Genomic DNA, 14,474 nt, shown 5'->3' on the forward strand with positions numbered 1-14,474 from the left:
ATGAATTTACGTCCTACATGGACACAATCAACTCTGCAGAAAGCCAAGGTGAAGTAGCTCATCACGCAACAAATTTCAAAAGATCAGACTTCATAGTAAAAAACGTCCTTAAACAGATAGATGTAAAAATTAGTTCCGCAGAATATGAGACTCGTTCCAATCGGTCATCGAGGTACTCCGATCATTCTGGTCGCACTTCACGACACTCCGATCGCATTTCACAACATTCGAACTCTAGCTCTGATGCCGCTAGAAGGAGAGCTAAGGCAGACGCTGCTAAGGTTCGCGTCGCATATGTACAAAAGGAAGCTGAGTTACGTAAACATCAAGCATTTATTGAGCAGGAGGAGAAATTACACTTAGCAAAATTAGAACGTCAAAAACAAGAACTAAATGCGGATATGTATGTTTTACAAGAACGCAAAAACTGTGCCGCAGCGGAAGCGGAAGCTGATGCACTTGAGACAATCAGTGCTGCAGGTGAAAGTATACATATTCCTGCACATCTCAATGTTCCTGTAGTGGATACTGTGTTGCGTACAGAGAAATATGTTAATTCGCTCACAAACATTGAAAATGGATCGCGTTACGACACAAGGGAACCGAACATTGAAAATGTGTCACATTACGAAGCAAGAGAATCACACTTTGAGAATATGTCGCGTTACGAAGCGAGGCAACCCAACATTGGAAATGTGTCGCGCGACGAAGAAAGACAACCGAACATGGAAAAAGTGTCGCAAAATGAATTGAGACAACCAGTCATGAAGGAGAGCACTGTCGCGTCTGAACTTTCGCAATTTCTATTAAAAAAAGATCTAATATTCTCGCGACTACACAAGTTCGACGATTCACCCGAAAATATGCTGCCTGGAGAACTGGGTTTTGTAACATCATGGACGAACTCAATGTCTCGCCACCTGAAGAACTTGACTTGTTAATACGTTGGTTAGGACCTGAATCGGTGAAACACGCGACAAGCATCCGTGCAGCAAGTACGTCAAACCCAGTTAAAGGTCTTTCACGACTATGGGACCGTCTTAATGAAAGGTACGGAAGCCCCCAAATGGTCGAGAGCGCACTCAAAACAAAACTAAACAATTTTCCCAAGATCACGAACAAGGAGTTCAAGCGATTATATGAACTTGCTGACATTCTTTCGGAAATTGAATCTGCCATGGAAAACCCGACATACCGAGAACTTCTCTCATACTTTAACACCACTGCTGGGATAAATCCTATAGTCTCTAAGTTGCCGCACAACATTCAGGAAAAATGGACAAATCATGCTGTTCGGTATCGTAAACAATTTGATGTTGTTTTCCCACCCTTTTCATGCTTCACAGAATTCGTGCGCGAGATGAGTCAGATAAAGAATGATCCAGGATTTGTCTATGACAACGACACTGCGAAAGACAGCAGTACTCAGAAACAGGACAGAAATCCTGTTAGTCGTGCCCCCGCAAAGAAACGTGGAAACCAATCGGCACCTCATGTCTCTACTTTCAAAACTGAAATCTCACCTACAGGAAACATGGAGTCTATCGACAGTTCATCGCTTTGTCCGTTGCATCACACAGGCCATTCGTTAAACTCCTGTCGTCAATTTCGATCAAAACCTATTGGAGTTAGGAGAAAATACCTTAAAGAAAAGAGGTACTGTTTCAAATGTTGTGACAGCACTGATCATGTGTACAAAAACTGTTCGAAGAACATAACATGCAATGTATGTCAAAGCACTGAACATCCGGGAGCTCTACATTTCGACGGCGGGGAGAAAAGTCGTGACAAAGAACCAGTAAAAACAGTCACCATACCACATAATGAGAAAGTTACGGCAAATTGTACGCGTATTAACAATGCCAGTGGCCGAAGTAAATCGTGTGCCAAAATCCTCATGGTAAATGTTCACCCTACACAAGAGCCACAGAATACAGTAAAGATGTATGCGTTGTTAGACAAACAAAGTGATAGATCTCTTGTACGCCCTGCGTTTTTCCAACTTTTTGATAAAAAGTACGAAACTGTAAACTACTTGCTATCGACATGCTCTGGACTTGCTTCAGCTACAGGGAGGAAAGCATGTGACTTTACTGTCTCAGCACTTGATGGTTCATTTAATGCGGACCTACCATGCTTACTTGAATGTGACAATATTCCGAACGAGCGAGAGGAAATTCCAACTCCGGATGTTGCTTTGAGTTACCCACATCTTTCTGACCTCGCACAATACATTCCTGATCTCGACCCTAGTGTAGAAATTGTCATGCTTCTAGGCCGTGATATCCCTGAGGTACATCACGTACAAGATCAACGTATTGGTCCTTCCGGTTCACCTTACGCGCAACAACTCCATCTAGGATGGACAATAATTGGAGAAACGTGTTTAGGTACTATGCATCGTCCCGACACAGTCAATGTCAATAAGACTTATCTCATCAAGGACCGACCATCGCTTTGCAAACCTTGTCCCTACAATCTCCGAGTGAAGGAACGTGCACCTTCAGATACCACTGCGCACGACGAGTGTGAACACTCAATCTTCCAAAGAACCAGAGATGACGAAAAACTGGGTTTCTCTCGTGAGGACCAGGAGTTCCTGAAAATTATGGATAGAGACTTTACAAAAGACTTACATGGGCGATGGACAGCTCCACTACCATTTAAACCACATCGACCGCGTTTGCCAAACAACAAGTCCCAAGCAGTAAAGCGAGCTCATATACTTGACAATACACTGCGTAAGGATCCCATCAAGAGAGCACATTTCATAACCTTCATGCAGAAACTGTTTGAGCAAAAACACGCCGAACTAGCTCCACCGCTTCATGACGGTCAAGAATGTTGGTACTTGCCAATCTTCGGAGTGTATCATCCGAAAAAGAGAGACCAAATCCGCGGAGTCTTTGATTCATCGGCTAAACATGACGGGCTGTCGCTCAACAATGTCTTGATGTCCGGTCCAGACATGACCGGGATCTATCAGGTCGGCTGGCTTTTGGATTGTTGGTGGCAAGCGCATAATATCGTCTATCATTCATAAGTGCATCACGTGTAGGAAGTTTCGAGGCAAGGAAGGGAACCAGATAATGTCAGATCTGCCAAAAGATCGTGTCGTACCAGGACCGCCATTCTCCTCTGTGGGCGTCGACGTTTTCGGCCCGTGGAATGTTGTCGCACGTCGGACAAGAGGTGGTGTTGCCAACAGTAAACGATGGGCCGTGCTATATACATGCTTGACGACTAGAGCCATTCACATTGAAGTCGTTGAAGAACTTAGCACCTCAGCATTCATCAACGCGACTCGTAGGTTCATCGCCATCAGAGGAAAAGTGACGGAATTCAGGTCAGATCGAGGCACCAATTTTGTGGGCGCTACCGACTTGATGAGAATCGACGCTGTAAATGTAGAGGATGGTCCATTGAAGGAGTTTTTGTTTAGAAGTGGAACAGTATGGATCTTTAACCCTCCACATTCCTCCCATATGGGCGGAGTGTGGGAGCGGATGATAGGTGTTGTTCGACGGATCTTAGACTCTATGCTTTTCCATACTACGACAAAGGAGCTAACTCATGATGTGATTACTACATTCATGGCGGAAGTCACTGCAATGGTAAACGCGCGACCTTTACTTCCTGTCTCTACTGACCCGGATAATCCAACAGTTCTTAGTCCCAGCATGTTACTTACACAGAAACCAGCTGAAACAGGAGAATACATCACCGACACTAACAGTAAAGACATGTACAGAGCTCATTGGCGCCGAGTTCAAGCGTTAGCCAACGTTTTCTGGAAGCGTTGGCGTCTCGAGTTCCTTCAGTCTCTCCAACAACGTCGCAAATGGACTGTTCGCAGACGTGATATGCAACCTGGAGATATTGTGCTAGTTATAGAAAAGGACTCCCATAGGAACAACTGGCCCATGGGAATCGTGAAGGAGACTTTCCCAGGTGATGACGGTCATGTGCGCACCGTCACAGTTCAGTTATATCGCAATGATGAACAAAAAATCAAAAACTATGTCAGACCCATCACGGAACTTATCGTACTCTTAGAAAAAGAGAATCAGTAATTTGTGCCAATCATGGGAAATTCTGAGACTAATTTCATGGACATTTCAAGTGTATTAATGAACTAGTTGATTGCCCTGTAGGTTAAAGTGACCACTACGAACTGAAGTATACTTGAAAGGCTTATTAGTTGTATGTTTAATTATAGTGGTATTTCCCATATTCAATACCAGACGGGGAGTGTTCTGTAACAAATAGTTACATTATACAATTATTTCGTATTATATTATGTGTCATAGATTCGGTACATCGCCGCTTTAAAACTTTATAGTTACATTAGAGTTATCCCCCTTTTGTTTCGCTCTTTTCGCAAGATACGCCATTGGAGGGCCTCGCACCATTAGTTTGGGTGGTCCAAAAATGTGAGTTTACAGAGTTTATAATCGTTTAGACTAAATGTAATTTCATTCCTATTGTATGTTATGTTATCGATCACTCATATTTACTATGAATAGGAAATATACAGTCGACATATTAAAGTAAATCATGTCAAATTAAGGTCATATCGTTTCGAGTAACATTTATTGCATTATAGCATAGTGTTGTTTGTTATGTGTTCTGTCTATCAGAAAGAGTAATTCTTCTTTCTGTTTGTTTCAGTTCTTCACTTTGTTTCATCGTAATTAAAATAAACCTCATACGCCGAGATATGGATTCGGGTTTTTTGTGTAGTATTTCGCCCCCTCGTATCAGGATAGTTACAGTTCACAGGATAACCACTCCGCTCTCTCTAGCATAGAAACGTGCACTTGAACAATAATCCAAACTAGCTAACACTTGAACTCCGTTATTTAACCCAGCTAACACCTGAACTCCGTCATTCAAACCAGCTAACACCTGAACTCCTCGAGCTTCAGTTTCGTGCCCCTTTTATACCAAACATGCAGGTGCCCTGCAGGAGCCTGCAGGAGGCAGGAGCGCTGCAGGAGCACCCCGCTCCTTTGCAGGAGCGGTGGGCTCTGGTTACCAAAATTGACAATAACACTAAAACATAACACTTAGAAAAACGATTAGCCGCAAGTAAATGTTGACCGTGTGTAATATAGATGTGGACACTGGCAGATTTTCCAGACCGATGTAGCCATTTGTTATAGATAATGGGGATGGGAGGCGATTAATACCTCTCAAATAGGTGGGGGGGGGCAATAAAATTGAGGGAGCCCTGCAGACGATAAGTGCCACGGCCATGGATAATTAATTACTTCACGGATTAAGGGTCCAGCGTGTCCCCCATCTAATTACCAGCTGTCAACTGATAGATGCGCTATAGAAAAGCACTAAATAATGATGTATAGACAAATACTGCAGAATATAGAAAAACACAATAGAAAATATAGAAAAATAGTACAGATTATATTTAATACAATATGTTCTGATAATTAATGTTAAATGTTGTATCATGATATGTAATTTTCCACCCGTGTTCAATCATTACATATGCCGCCATTTTGTTTCAAATGTGCCCTAAATTAAGTCACGTGGTGATGAAAGTCACATGACTAAACTGATTGAATGTTGTATCCCGGAATCGGCGTATTCGTCAGGGACCTGTTTTCGTCTTGTTTTCAATTTTGCTTTTATCTCATGAACTATCGCGCGATTTCATAAAGAGTGTCGTCTGCCAAAGCAGATTTGATTAAGGAAGATTTGTCTTGCTTAATAAGATTGTGTGCTGTAACCAAGCGATTTTATTAAAACAATGTAGCAATATACCCCAAAATGAAGGTATTTTCTTAAGTCCATTTTAAATGAAACTTTAAAACCCAACCGTCAGCGTTTGACTGTCCATGTGCAATGATCAGCAGAATGTCAACAAAGTACCGGAAGTCACGTGTCTGATCATGTGATTCATAGCCCAGATTTTGGGTTATTACACATTATTTTCTTCGATTCAACTTACCCGAAATTTTTGGTGCGATACTGTTGAAAACATAACGTTATTCTATGTAAACAGAGGTGTTCGCCACTTTCCATGACCAAGAGGTTAAAGACTTAAAAGCAATGTAACAAAAAGAAATTTTCAGCTGAAACACGATTGCGCAAGCACCTACTGCTCAACATTTATTTGGAATTACGTCAATTTTCATGATAAGCCAAACAGCCCCCCCTGACGAAAATAGGTCCCTATTGTGTCGGCCATCACAGAGCGACCGGCAGTTAGAAATCGTCTGTATAGCGATAGATAAATAATGAATTGATAGACAACTTGTTGTACAAGTAAGACAAAATATTATATTTGTGTTAATAAAATTGGTACATTTTATTTCTTGCTGGTTTGTTGATATCTGGAAGATTTGATTACCCTGACGAATATTGGTCCTTCAAGGGTACAGTGTTTTCCCTGCCTATATATTTGGGGCCGAAATAAGGCCCTATTCACAATTGTATTTCTTGTTATTTTTTCACAAATCTATGTCTAAATTTCCCAAATCAGTGAGTTGACGCGTATTTTTCGAGAGGAAACTAAAAAATTCCGGAAATCCCAAGTCTTAACGTCGTATTTTGTATCCATTCTTACACTTGATTCTTAGAGAAGCAAAATTGTCTATTTTTACCTTTTCCAAAATTTCCATAAACACCATTTCAATTTTTCTTTTCCTTCTTTTATCGCACAAAATTTCCCAATTTTCACCAGGTGGCAATTTCCCAAAATACCCAGGAAAAATACTGATATACACGTAGTTTAGGGGTATTTATGCTATATATTATTGACAGAACGTCAAACTCCTGTAGCATTACCGACATCGTTAGACATAAGTAATGATCAAAAGTGTTTTGTGCCATACCTCTAGCCCGAGATATCGATACTGTGGCCAGCTGACACCAGACTTGGAGTCATTATCGGGGGTTCCATTCATTATCGGGCGTACCATTCATTATCGGGGCGTTCCATTCATTATAATGGCGTTCCATTCATTATTGGGGCGTTCCATTTGCGGATCCTTACCAATTGCACTAAATTGATACGTCACCGCCAAATGCAACACGTTTGGATTTCTATGATGCATGGCACCACCCATATATGAAAGATATGCTTGAGATATAAAAGTCAAATATTTTCGGTATTAACAATAATATTGATATAAAAGTAATACCTAGATAGTTTCGAAATTCATTGAAATAAATAATCCATGTATAAAAGCGTTCGAACCGCTCGATTATATAATGAGCTGACTTCAAAGCATCGCATTCACGCTGATGGGATTTTTTACTGTGGGTAAACAAAAATGGTGGTCGCAAACTGAGGCTGTCAGTGTGTAGGATTGAATTTTGATGATAGTGTTTTTGGCGAGGGTCACCTCGCCATTGTGATCGTGGTTGCAAAATTCTCTTACAGTCAATTTCCTCAATATGATTGGCTTAGAAATTGCTCGCAGATACTAGCGCTCCTAGCGGCAGTGTATTCAACAACTTTGATTTTACTGTGAATTTTAAATAGCAAATTTTGAATATGAAAGTTACTGATATAAGCGTATCTGTAAGGTTGAAATAGGAATAGTATATTGCGGCTTTTATATCCTTACTATATACACTATCCAAAAGATCTTCTGTTTGAAAATTTTCACCTGAATTGTTTACAAAGTATCTAGACTTTTCGTTCCCAAAATGGTGTTTACAATGAATGAAGACGTTTCGTCCCAAAAATGCTTCGCTCCGAAGCTGGTTCCCCCCAGTCGTTTACTCCCTATTAGTGACAGTTATCCCGCAACGGAAAAAATAAAATCAATATTTCACCTCGAACATCAAAATTGATACCTTAATGAATTTTGTAATTTGAATCAAATTTGTCTCTGAGCAAATACGTTTCATGGCGAAATGGAGATGCATTTATCACGGCTGTGTTATGGCACATGGCCTTCATCCGGAACTACAATGGAAGAAAGACAAATCTAATAAAATTTTGGACAAACTTGGTCTACTGATAAAATAGTACGTGACAGACGGTGAACATTTTGTAAATGTCCAAGGTGGCGTAATCTTAAAACTAACGGCAGTTAATAAGGTATGAATATTTACCACATCCATAATTATCTATAATTTTATAAGCACATGTATAAATATCAGATTATATCCATATACTAAAGTACGTTCAGAGATTACCACTAAACCACACTTTTAAAACATTTTAGTTATTTTCACCACATGAGCTTGACATTCTGATCATATACATACAGCATATTCATTAAACTAGGTATTACGAAGTAAATTTTTGGCCGAATGACATAAATCATATATGGAATGTTCATATAACTCGAAGTGATATGTTTTGGACTACTAGATCGACGAAAATGCCGATTTCTTTTTCATAATTCTTCCGTAAAACAGCACTTAAAAAGCTGTTTCAATCTGTAACAGATGTAGAGAAATTAATTGTTAATTGTTTAGCAAATATCCTGAGTTATATTTTACCAACAAGCATCAGAGATTAGCAATTAAAACTTACATAAACATATTCCCGACTCTCACTTGCATTGTGTGATCACTCGAGCGGAACTAATCTCTACCACATGGCACAGTCTTACAAATGCAATCGCACAAAAGCCCACATGATCACTGTTTTTAGTGCGATTACATCTTAGGGTGTGAACAATGTTAGTTTTTTTAACTTTTTACTCAACAAAATAGACTTTACGCTTTTCATGATCAGCACCATCATTTTCTGTATAACTTAATTTACCACTGTACCCATGCATACGTGTGTATATTTATACTTCTTTGTGCATATTATATAACAACTGCTATATTACAAACAATTTATGAAGGACAAAACTCTTACATGTAAGAACAGGAGGACTGAAGAATAGCGGGATTAAACTTCAATAATATTTCCTCTATGCTGGTATTGGTATTTATGATTAAAATGTTTAATTATATGATATTAGCCTTTTCAGTAATTACTCTGTTAACACATTTATTGTTTCCTTATGTTTTACAGAATGTCAGCATGCATGTATCATTTCAACTGGAAACAGTCTAGGAGAAGAATTGTGTGAACAAAAAGAAGTAATTTTTAACTGTGGAAGCTTAATATTGTAATCATTTTCAATCCGAAAAAAATACTATCATCATCTTCAAATTCCTTATTGTGAATTTAACTGTAATATGATTTAAGCATATACCTGATATTTGTTTATATTCTATAACATGTACCTGCTTGAAATGAAATGAAATGAATAAATAAAAGATTATTTAAATTTAAAACACAATATGACATTAGCTGTTTATATTTTTTGTCAAAAACATATTAAGCTTATCGTTCATAACACACTAATCATCACCTTCGAGACAATTTAATGAAAATCAATTAAACATTAATTTGTATAACACAGGTCGTCTTATGTTTTCCCCGCCTTGACTATCAATGTATTGATTTTACTTTTTTTTCGGTCACCACATGAACTGCCTTTAAATCAATCACACCAATGAGACATACATTTACTGCATTCATTATAACACTGTAAGGCAATTCTGCAAGATCAGCGAACATTGTTGATTTACCTTGAATATCTACATGCACAGTATGGTACCATATGTAACAGGAGAGGAGAAAATGTAGCGGCAAGACCGGGATTCGATCCCGGGACTCTCCGAACACTAGCTGAGTGCTGTACCGTGCTCTACCTGGTCATTGATAATCGACCCAGTCCAGTCCCGCTACACTCCTCCCTCGTTTTTTGAATACATACGAGACCCTTTCAAACACCACAACCGTTGGTTATTTAGTTGGGTGCCAATTCTGTAACAGGAGAGAAGAAAATGTAGCTCTTCGGACTGAGCTACCTGATCACAGATAATCAACCCAGTCTGATCCCGCTACAAATATTTATCTGGTTATTTTATCTCCCTTCCTATTTTCAATCTACCTTTATGACTTAGAATCATACCTGGTGGAAAAGAATATTTTGTCTTACAAATCTCGACAAATTATGCACACTGTGATTGTTGCAAGCTAAACTACGTATCCGCTAGCTGATTACTGTTGATTGTTAATGATCTCAAACACACTAATTACTTATTGTGCCAATGTAAATATATTCTACTCTTTTCAAATATTCCTGATTACTATTCATGTGTAATATCTCAAAACATTGACATGTGCACGGAGTACGGCGGACCAGACAGCCGATGTTTTGGACATCTGCTAGATATTTCAGTTTACGGTGGCCAATAAAAGAAAACAAACACAATGCGGTTTTGATATGTTATTTCTTCTAAATACAACGCTTTTTGTGCAAGTTGTCAAGCATTTATGGGGAATATTTTGCATTGAAATTGTCACCTTCATACATCGGTTTTGGGACTCCCTGGACATTGTATTTCCCCATTTTTTGATGCGCAAAATATACTGATAGTAGATTTTTTAAGCATTTTCAGCCCTAAATAGTACCTGCGCAAATTATACCAGTTTTTACGGTATATGATATTGGAATGTATCCCAAACTTTTTATCATATTATTTGCCAATAACACTGTTATGATATCAGAAATATCTGATGGTCTACAACAAATGTTTCATGAATTTTAACAATATTGCATAACATGGAAATGAGAACTTAATATGAGATAGATAAAAATTGTGATATTCTCAAGACGTAAATCGGTACAACAACACCAGTTGATGTTATGGAATACAGAATTAGATTTATAAGAATTGTTTACATATCTAGGTACAGAAAATAATGCTAACGGTAGCGTTTTTAAAGAAACCTGCTGAACAAACAATTAAATCGGTGTTTGCTATTTATAAGAAATAAAGGAATGTATCTCTTCTGTTCATCTTAAACTGAAAATATTTGATTCACTTGTAATGACAGTTTTAGTATACTCATCAGAGGTATGGGGATTTGAAAATAAAAAATGTTGTAGAAAAATTCAGTTGTAATTTTGTAAAACAATCCTGAAGTTAAGAAAGTGTACAAACAATTTCATGGTCTATGGTGAGCTAACAAGTTATCCAGTTTGAATTGAAGTTCGGATACAATGTATATCAATCAACTTGCTGTTTTACAAAAGAATAATTACAAAACTTGTTAAAAGTAGACCAATTGACCAATTTATTCAAAAATCATGTGGTGATATTGATAAGTCTTCTAGAGGACAGACATATTCTATATTTAAGACATTTTGGCATAGAAAAGTATGCCTCTTGTCTTTCTCTGCTGCAATACTTGTTAACTGATACTGTGGTCCCAGGAATTTGATGACAATAGTCATTAAGAATGGATATTTTCATTAACATCAAATTAACAAGAAAAATGCTGAATGTGTTATAAAATCATTTGACATATAACATCATAGGAAATATTAGAATGGGCTTCCAAGATTTTAGTATGTGTCTCTTATTTTACACCTTGGTGTCCAAGGAATCCTCAAAAGTCCAAACTGGAAGGAATACCAGCCAAATTTATTTCTTATTGTACAAAACTACAGTAGTATTGACCTTAGAAATATATTCCTCCTATCATCAAGACCGAGCCATTTAGTACTTTCAGTACTTTGATTTCTTATATTTTCATGTATGTACATGTATTACCTTAGAAGTGCTTCGCATTTCGTGCCAGAAATAAATACCAGATGTTGCGACCGCTGAAGCAAGAGATTTGTTTGGAAAACACAGTGTGCATGTGATCAAGGTCAAGTTTTCGATACTTAAATTCGGGCAATTAGGAAAGTTGTTGCAAAATATATAATATATAAATACATTGCATATATACATTAATTGTACATTAACCTTTGATACTAACTTATACTTCGGAAATGACACCGATAATTACTGGAAAATAGATAGAATAAATCTTCGGGAAAACGAAGCAGATCGTATCAAGTAACCCACGGTTTTATAGACATTAGGAAGAAGAAAGCTAGTTAGGAAGAAGTAAAAAGAAAATATCCTTAATTTAGTCGCCTTTTACGATTATGCTATAGGGCCAGCAAAGGCAATCTTAATACCCTACATGCAGGGCCAGCCTAATTACTTCAGGACCGACGATGCCTAATAATTGTGGATTTTTATCTTTTAAATCCACATCGTACTTTCACACTAATCCTGGCCAGGTTCTTTCACACAATGTTCACACAAGTCTATTTACAAGTACATACTTACAAAGTAGGCACTTCCATCAAAATCTAAAACTACAGGAAAACTCTCTAATATGTAAAATGCGCACCTCTATTTATACAGCTTCAATAATAATTAATATTCATTAATTCACTGACCAAAATCATGCATACATTTCTACCTAGATGACCACTATGTGTAAACAACTGACTTTCAGTGTCTCCGTAATCTATAGCGTTTAAATGGCAAGGTGCTATCTACGAAGTAACGAACCAAAGCGAGATGCGTAAACCTATACCAGACATCTATTCAGCCTTTACCGTACTCAAAGGCCTCCGTACTTGCGTAGAAAAGATTGACTTGACTATAACTATATTCCCTATATACACTAAATAAAAGGTCTATCTTTCATAAACATCTCAACATTTTAATAAAACACTCTTTATTCTCAAAATCACTACATATGTACAAATGTGATGTAATGTAGTATTTTGTTTAAAATGCAAATGGAACGCACAATATGACAGATAGATGTTTGGTGTACAGGGCCAGAGTTCACTACTACATGTTGACCGAAGGTTGAAGACGTTGATACTCCGTGTACCCTGGGTAGACCAGTGATTATATAGTGGTCTGTTACCAGGACCTTATTTGGTAAAGTCTGTCTAAAGATAGACCCGACCACATTACAATTTATATCATAAAAACTACATTGTTTGCACAACAACTTGTGTATTTTCTTATATAATTATAAAGTTAAAGCAAATAAAATCTATATGTAGTATGATAGAAAACCAGTGTATTTCTTCAAAAGTATCAATATCAGTATTCTTAAAACACCGGTATGGTTTCATTAATAACAGTATCTAGCTCCTGGGAGAATTATAGGATTATAAATCCCCCAAGAAGGCAGGAACTGATGATTTCATGTTTATTTCCTTGGACTTATTTCTTTTGCTACAAATGTCGCGGGGACTATATTTATGACGTCACAAGAATAGGCGAGCAGCGGGAAATTTGATTTGGTAATAGTGACAACAGTGAACATTACATGTTGGATTAACAAAAATAACCAAACTATGTACTCAATTGTCCTGGGAGAAACATGGGACCATAAATCCCCCAAAAAGGCAGTTTAAGGCTTAAGACCAAATCAAAAAATTATTCTTGTTTCCGTTAACCTCCTTTAAAAATAAAGGGTTGGTAGGAAGGATTTTTTTTTTTTTTTTTTTTTTTTTATAATATTTTTTCCTATTCATCCCAGGTTCTTGCAGTGAAAAACTAAAATAAACTTTATTCAACCTGATATAAACCATGGATTTGAGTTCCAGGGTATTATTGATGTTTTGAATTTACAGAATCATCATAATGTGTAAAGAAAAAATACTGCCAAAAAATAAGGTTGTTATTTGTTTGCTGGATGGCAAAACTGAGAAAAAGTTTTTGAGTAGGCACTGATTTTATAGGGTGGGTCGGGTTGCCGGAAACACAAATATTTTTTTGTATGGCCTAATTAACAAGAGGAATTGTCAAAATAATAAATTTTCCTCACTGCCAAGATTATTTTCTACTTCTGCAGATTGACCAGCTCGAGTGGGATTTAAGAATCATGCAGACAGAACGAGAACTGAGTAGCTTTCCTATAGATCCTGCATACAAGACAAAACTGGCTCAAGCAGGATTTCTTATTGTTGAGGACTTGCAAGGCATGAAACCCTCAGAGCTAAGTAAAGGTAATGTAGTTTATCACCCAGCTAAGTAAAGGTAATGTAGTTTATTACCCAGCTAAGTAAAGGTAAGGTAGTTTATTACCCAGCTAAGTAAAGGTAATGTAGTTTGGTGTATTACCCAGCTAAGTAAAGGTAATGTAGTTTATTACCCAGCTAAGTAAAGGTAATGTAGTTTATCACCCAGCTAAGTAAAGGTAATGTAGTTTATCACCCAGCTAAGTAAAGGTAATGTAGTTTATTACCCAGCTAAGTAAAGGTAAGGTAGTTTATTACCCAGCTAAGTAAAGGTAAGGTAGTTTATTACCCAGCTAAGTAAAGGTAAGGTAGTTTATTACCCAGCTAAGTAAAGGTAATGTAGTTTATTACCCAGCTAAGTAAAGGTAATGTAGTTTATTACCCAGCTAAGTAAAGGTAATGTAGTTTATTACCCAGCTAAGTAAAGGTAATGTAGTTTATTACCCAGCTAAGTAAAGGTAAGGTAGTTTATTACCCAGCTAAGTAAAGGTAAGGTAGTTTATTACCCAGCTAAGTAAAGGTAAGGTAGTTTATTACCCAGCTAAGTAAAGGTAATGTAGTTTATTACCCAGCTAAGTAAAGGTAATGTAGTTTATTACC

The 14,474-nt window shown here is 37.5% G+C and overlaps 3 protein-coding genes across 8 annotated transcripts in view; all 3 read left to right on the forward strand.

Annotated features, from left to right (window-relative positions):
* LOC138331084 (DNA repair protein RAD51 homolog 3-like) overlaps positions 1-14,474 on the forward strand; it is a 39,454-nt gene that overhangs the window by 6,983 nt on the left and 17,997 nt on the right. For all 6 annotated transcript variants that reach the window (XR_011209650.1, XR_011209651.1, XM_069278541.1 and 3 more), the window contains exon 2: positions 13,709-13,862. Coding sequence is in view for 4 of the 6 variants with exons in the window: in XM_069278541.1 (XP_069134642.1) it covers positions 13,739-13,862 (124 nt within the window). In the remaining 2 variants the exon portion in view is untranslated. The remainder of the gene's footprint in view (positions 1-13,708; positions 13,863-14,474) is intronic.
* On the forward strand, positions 1,067-3,043 carry LOC138331169 (uncharacterized). Its single transcript, XM_069278641.1, has one exon. The coding sequence runs from the start codon at positions 1,067-1,069 to the stop codon at positions 3,041-3,043; it is 1,977 nt and encodes a 658-aa protein (XP_069134742.1).
* On the forward strand, positions 3,090-4,073 carry LOC138331170 (uncharacterized). The gene has a single exon (XM_069278642.1). It carries the CDS (start codon positions 3,090-3,092, stop codon positions 4,071-4,073), a length of 984 nt encoding a protein of 327 aa, XP_069134743.1.

This window comes from Argopecten irradians, chromosome 9, assembly GCF_041381155.1.
Source record: "Argopecten irradians isolate NY chromosome 9, Ai_NY, whole genome shotgun sequence".
NCBI lineage: Eukaryota > Metazoa > Mollusca > Bivalvia > Pectinida > Pectinidae > Argopecten > Argopecten irradians.

Excerpts from the sequence above, each read along its gene's own strand:
- LOC138331169 (XM_069278641.1), top strand. The coding sequence starts at position 1,067 with ATGGTCGAGAGCGCACTCAAAACAAAACTAAACAATTTTCCCAAGATC.
- LOC138331170 (XM_069278642.1), top strand. The coding sequence starts at position 3,090 with ATGTCAGATCTGCCAAAAGATCGTGTCGTACCAGGACCGCCATTCTCC.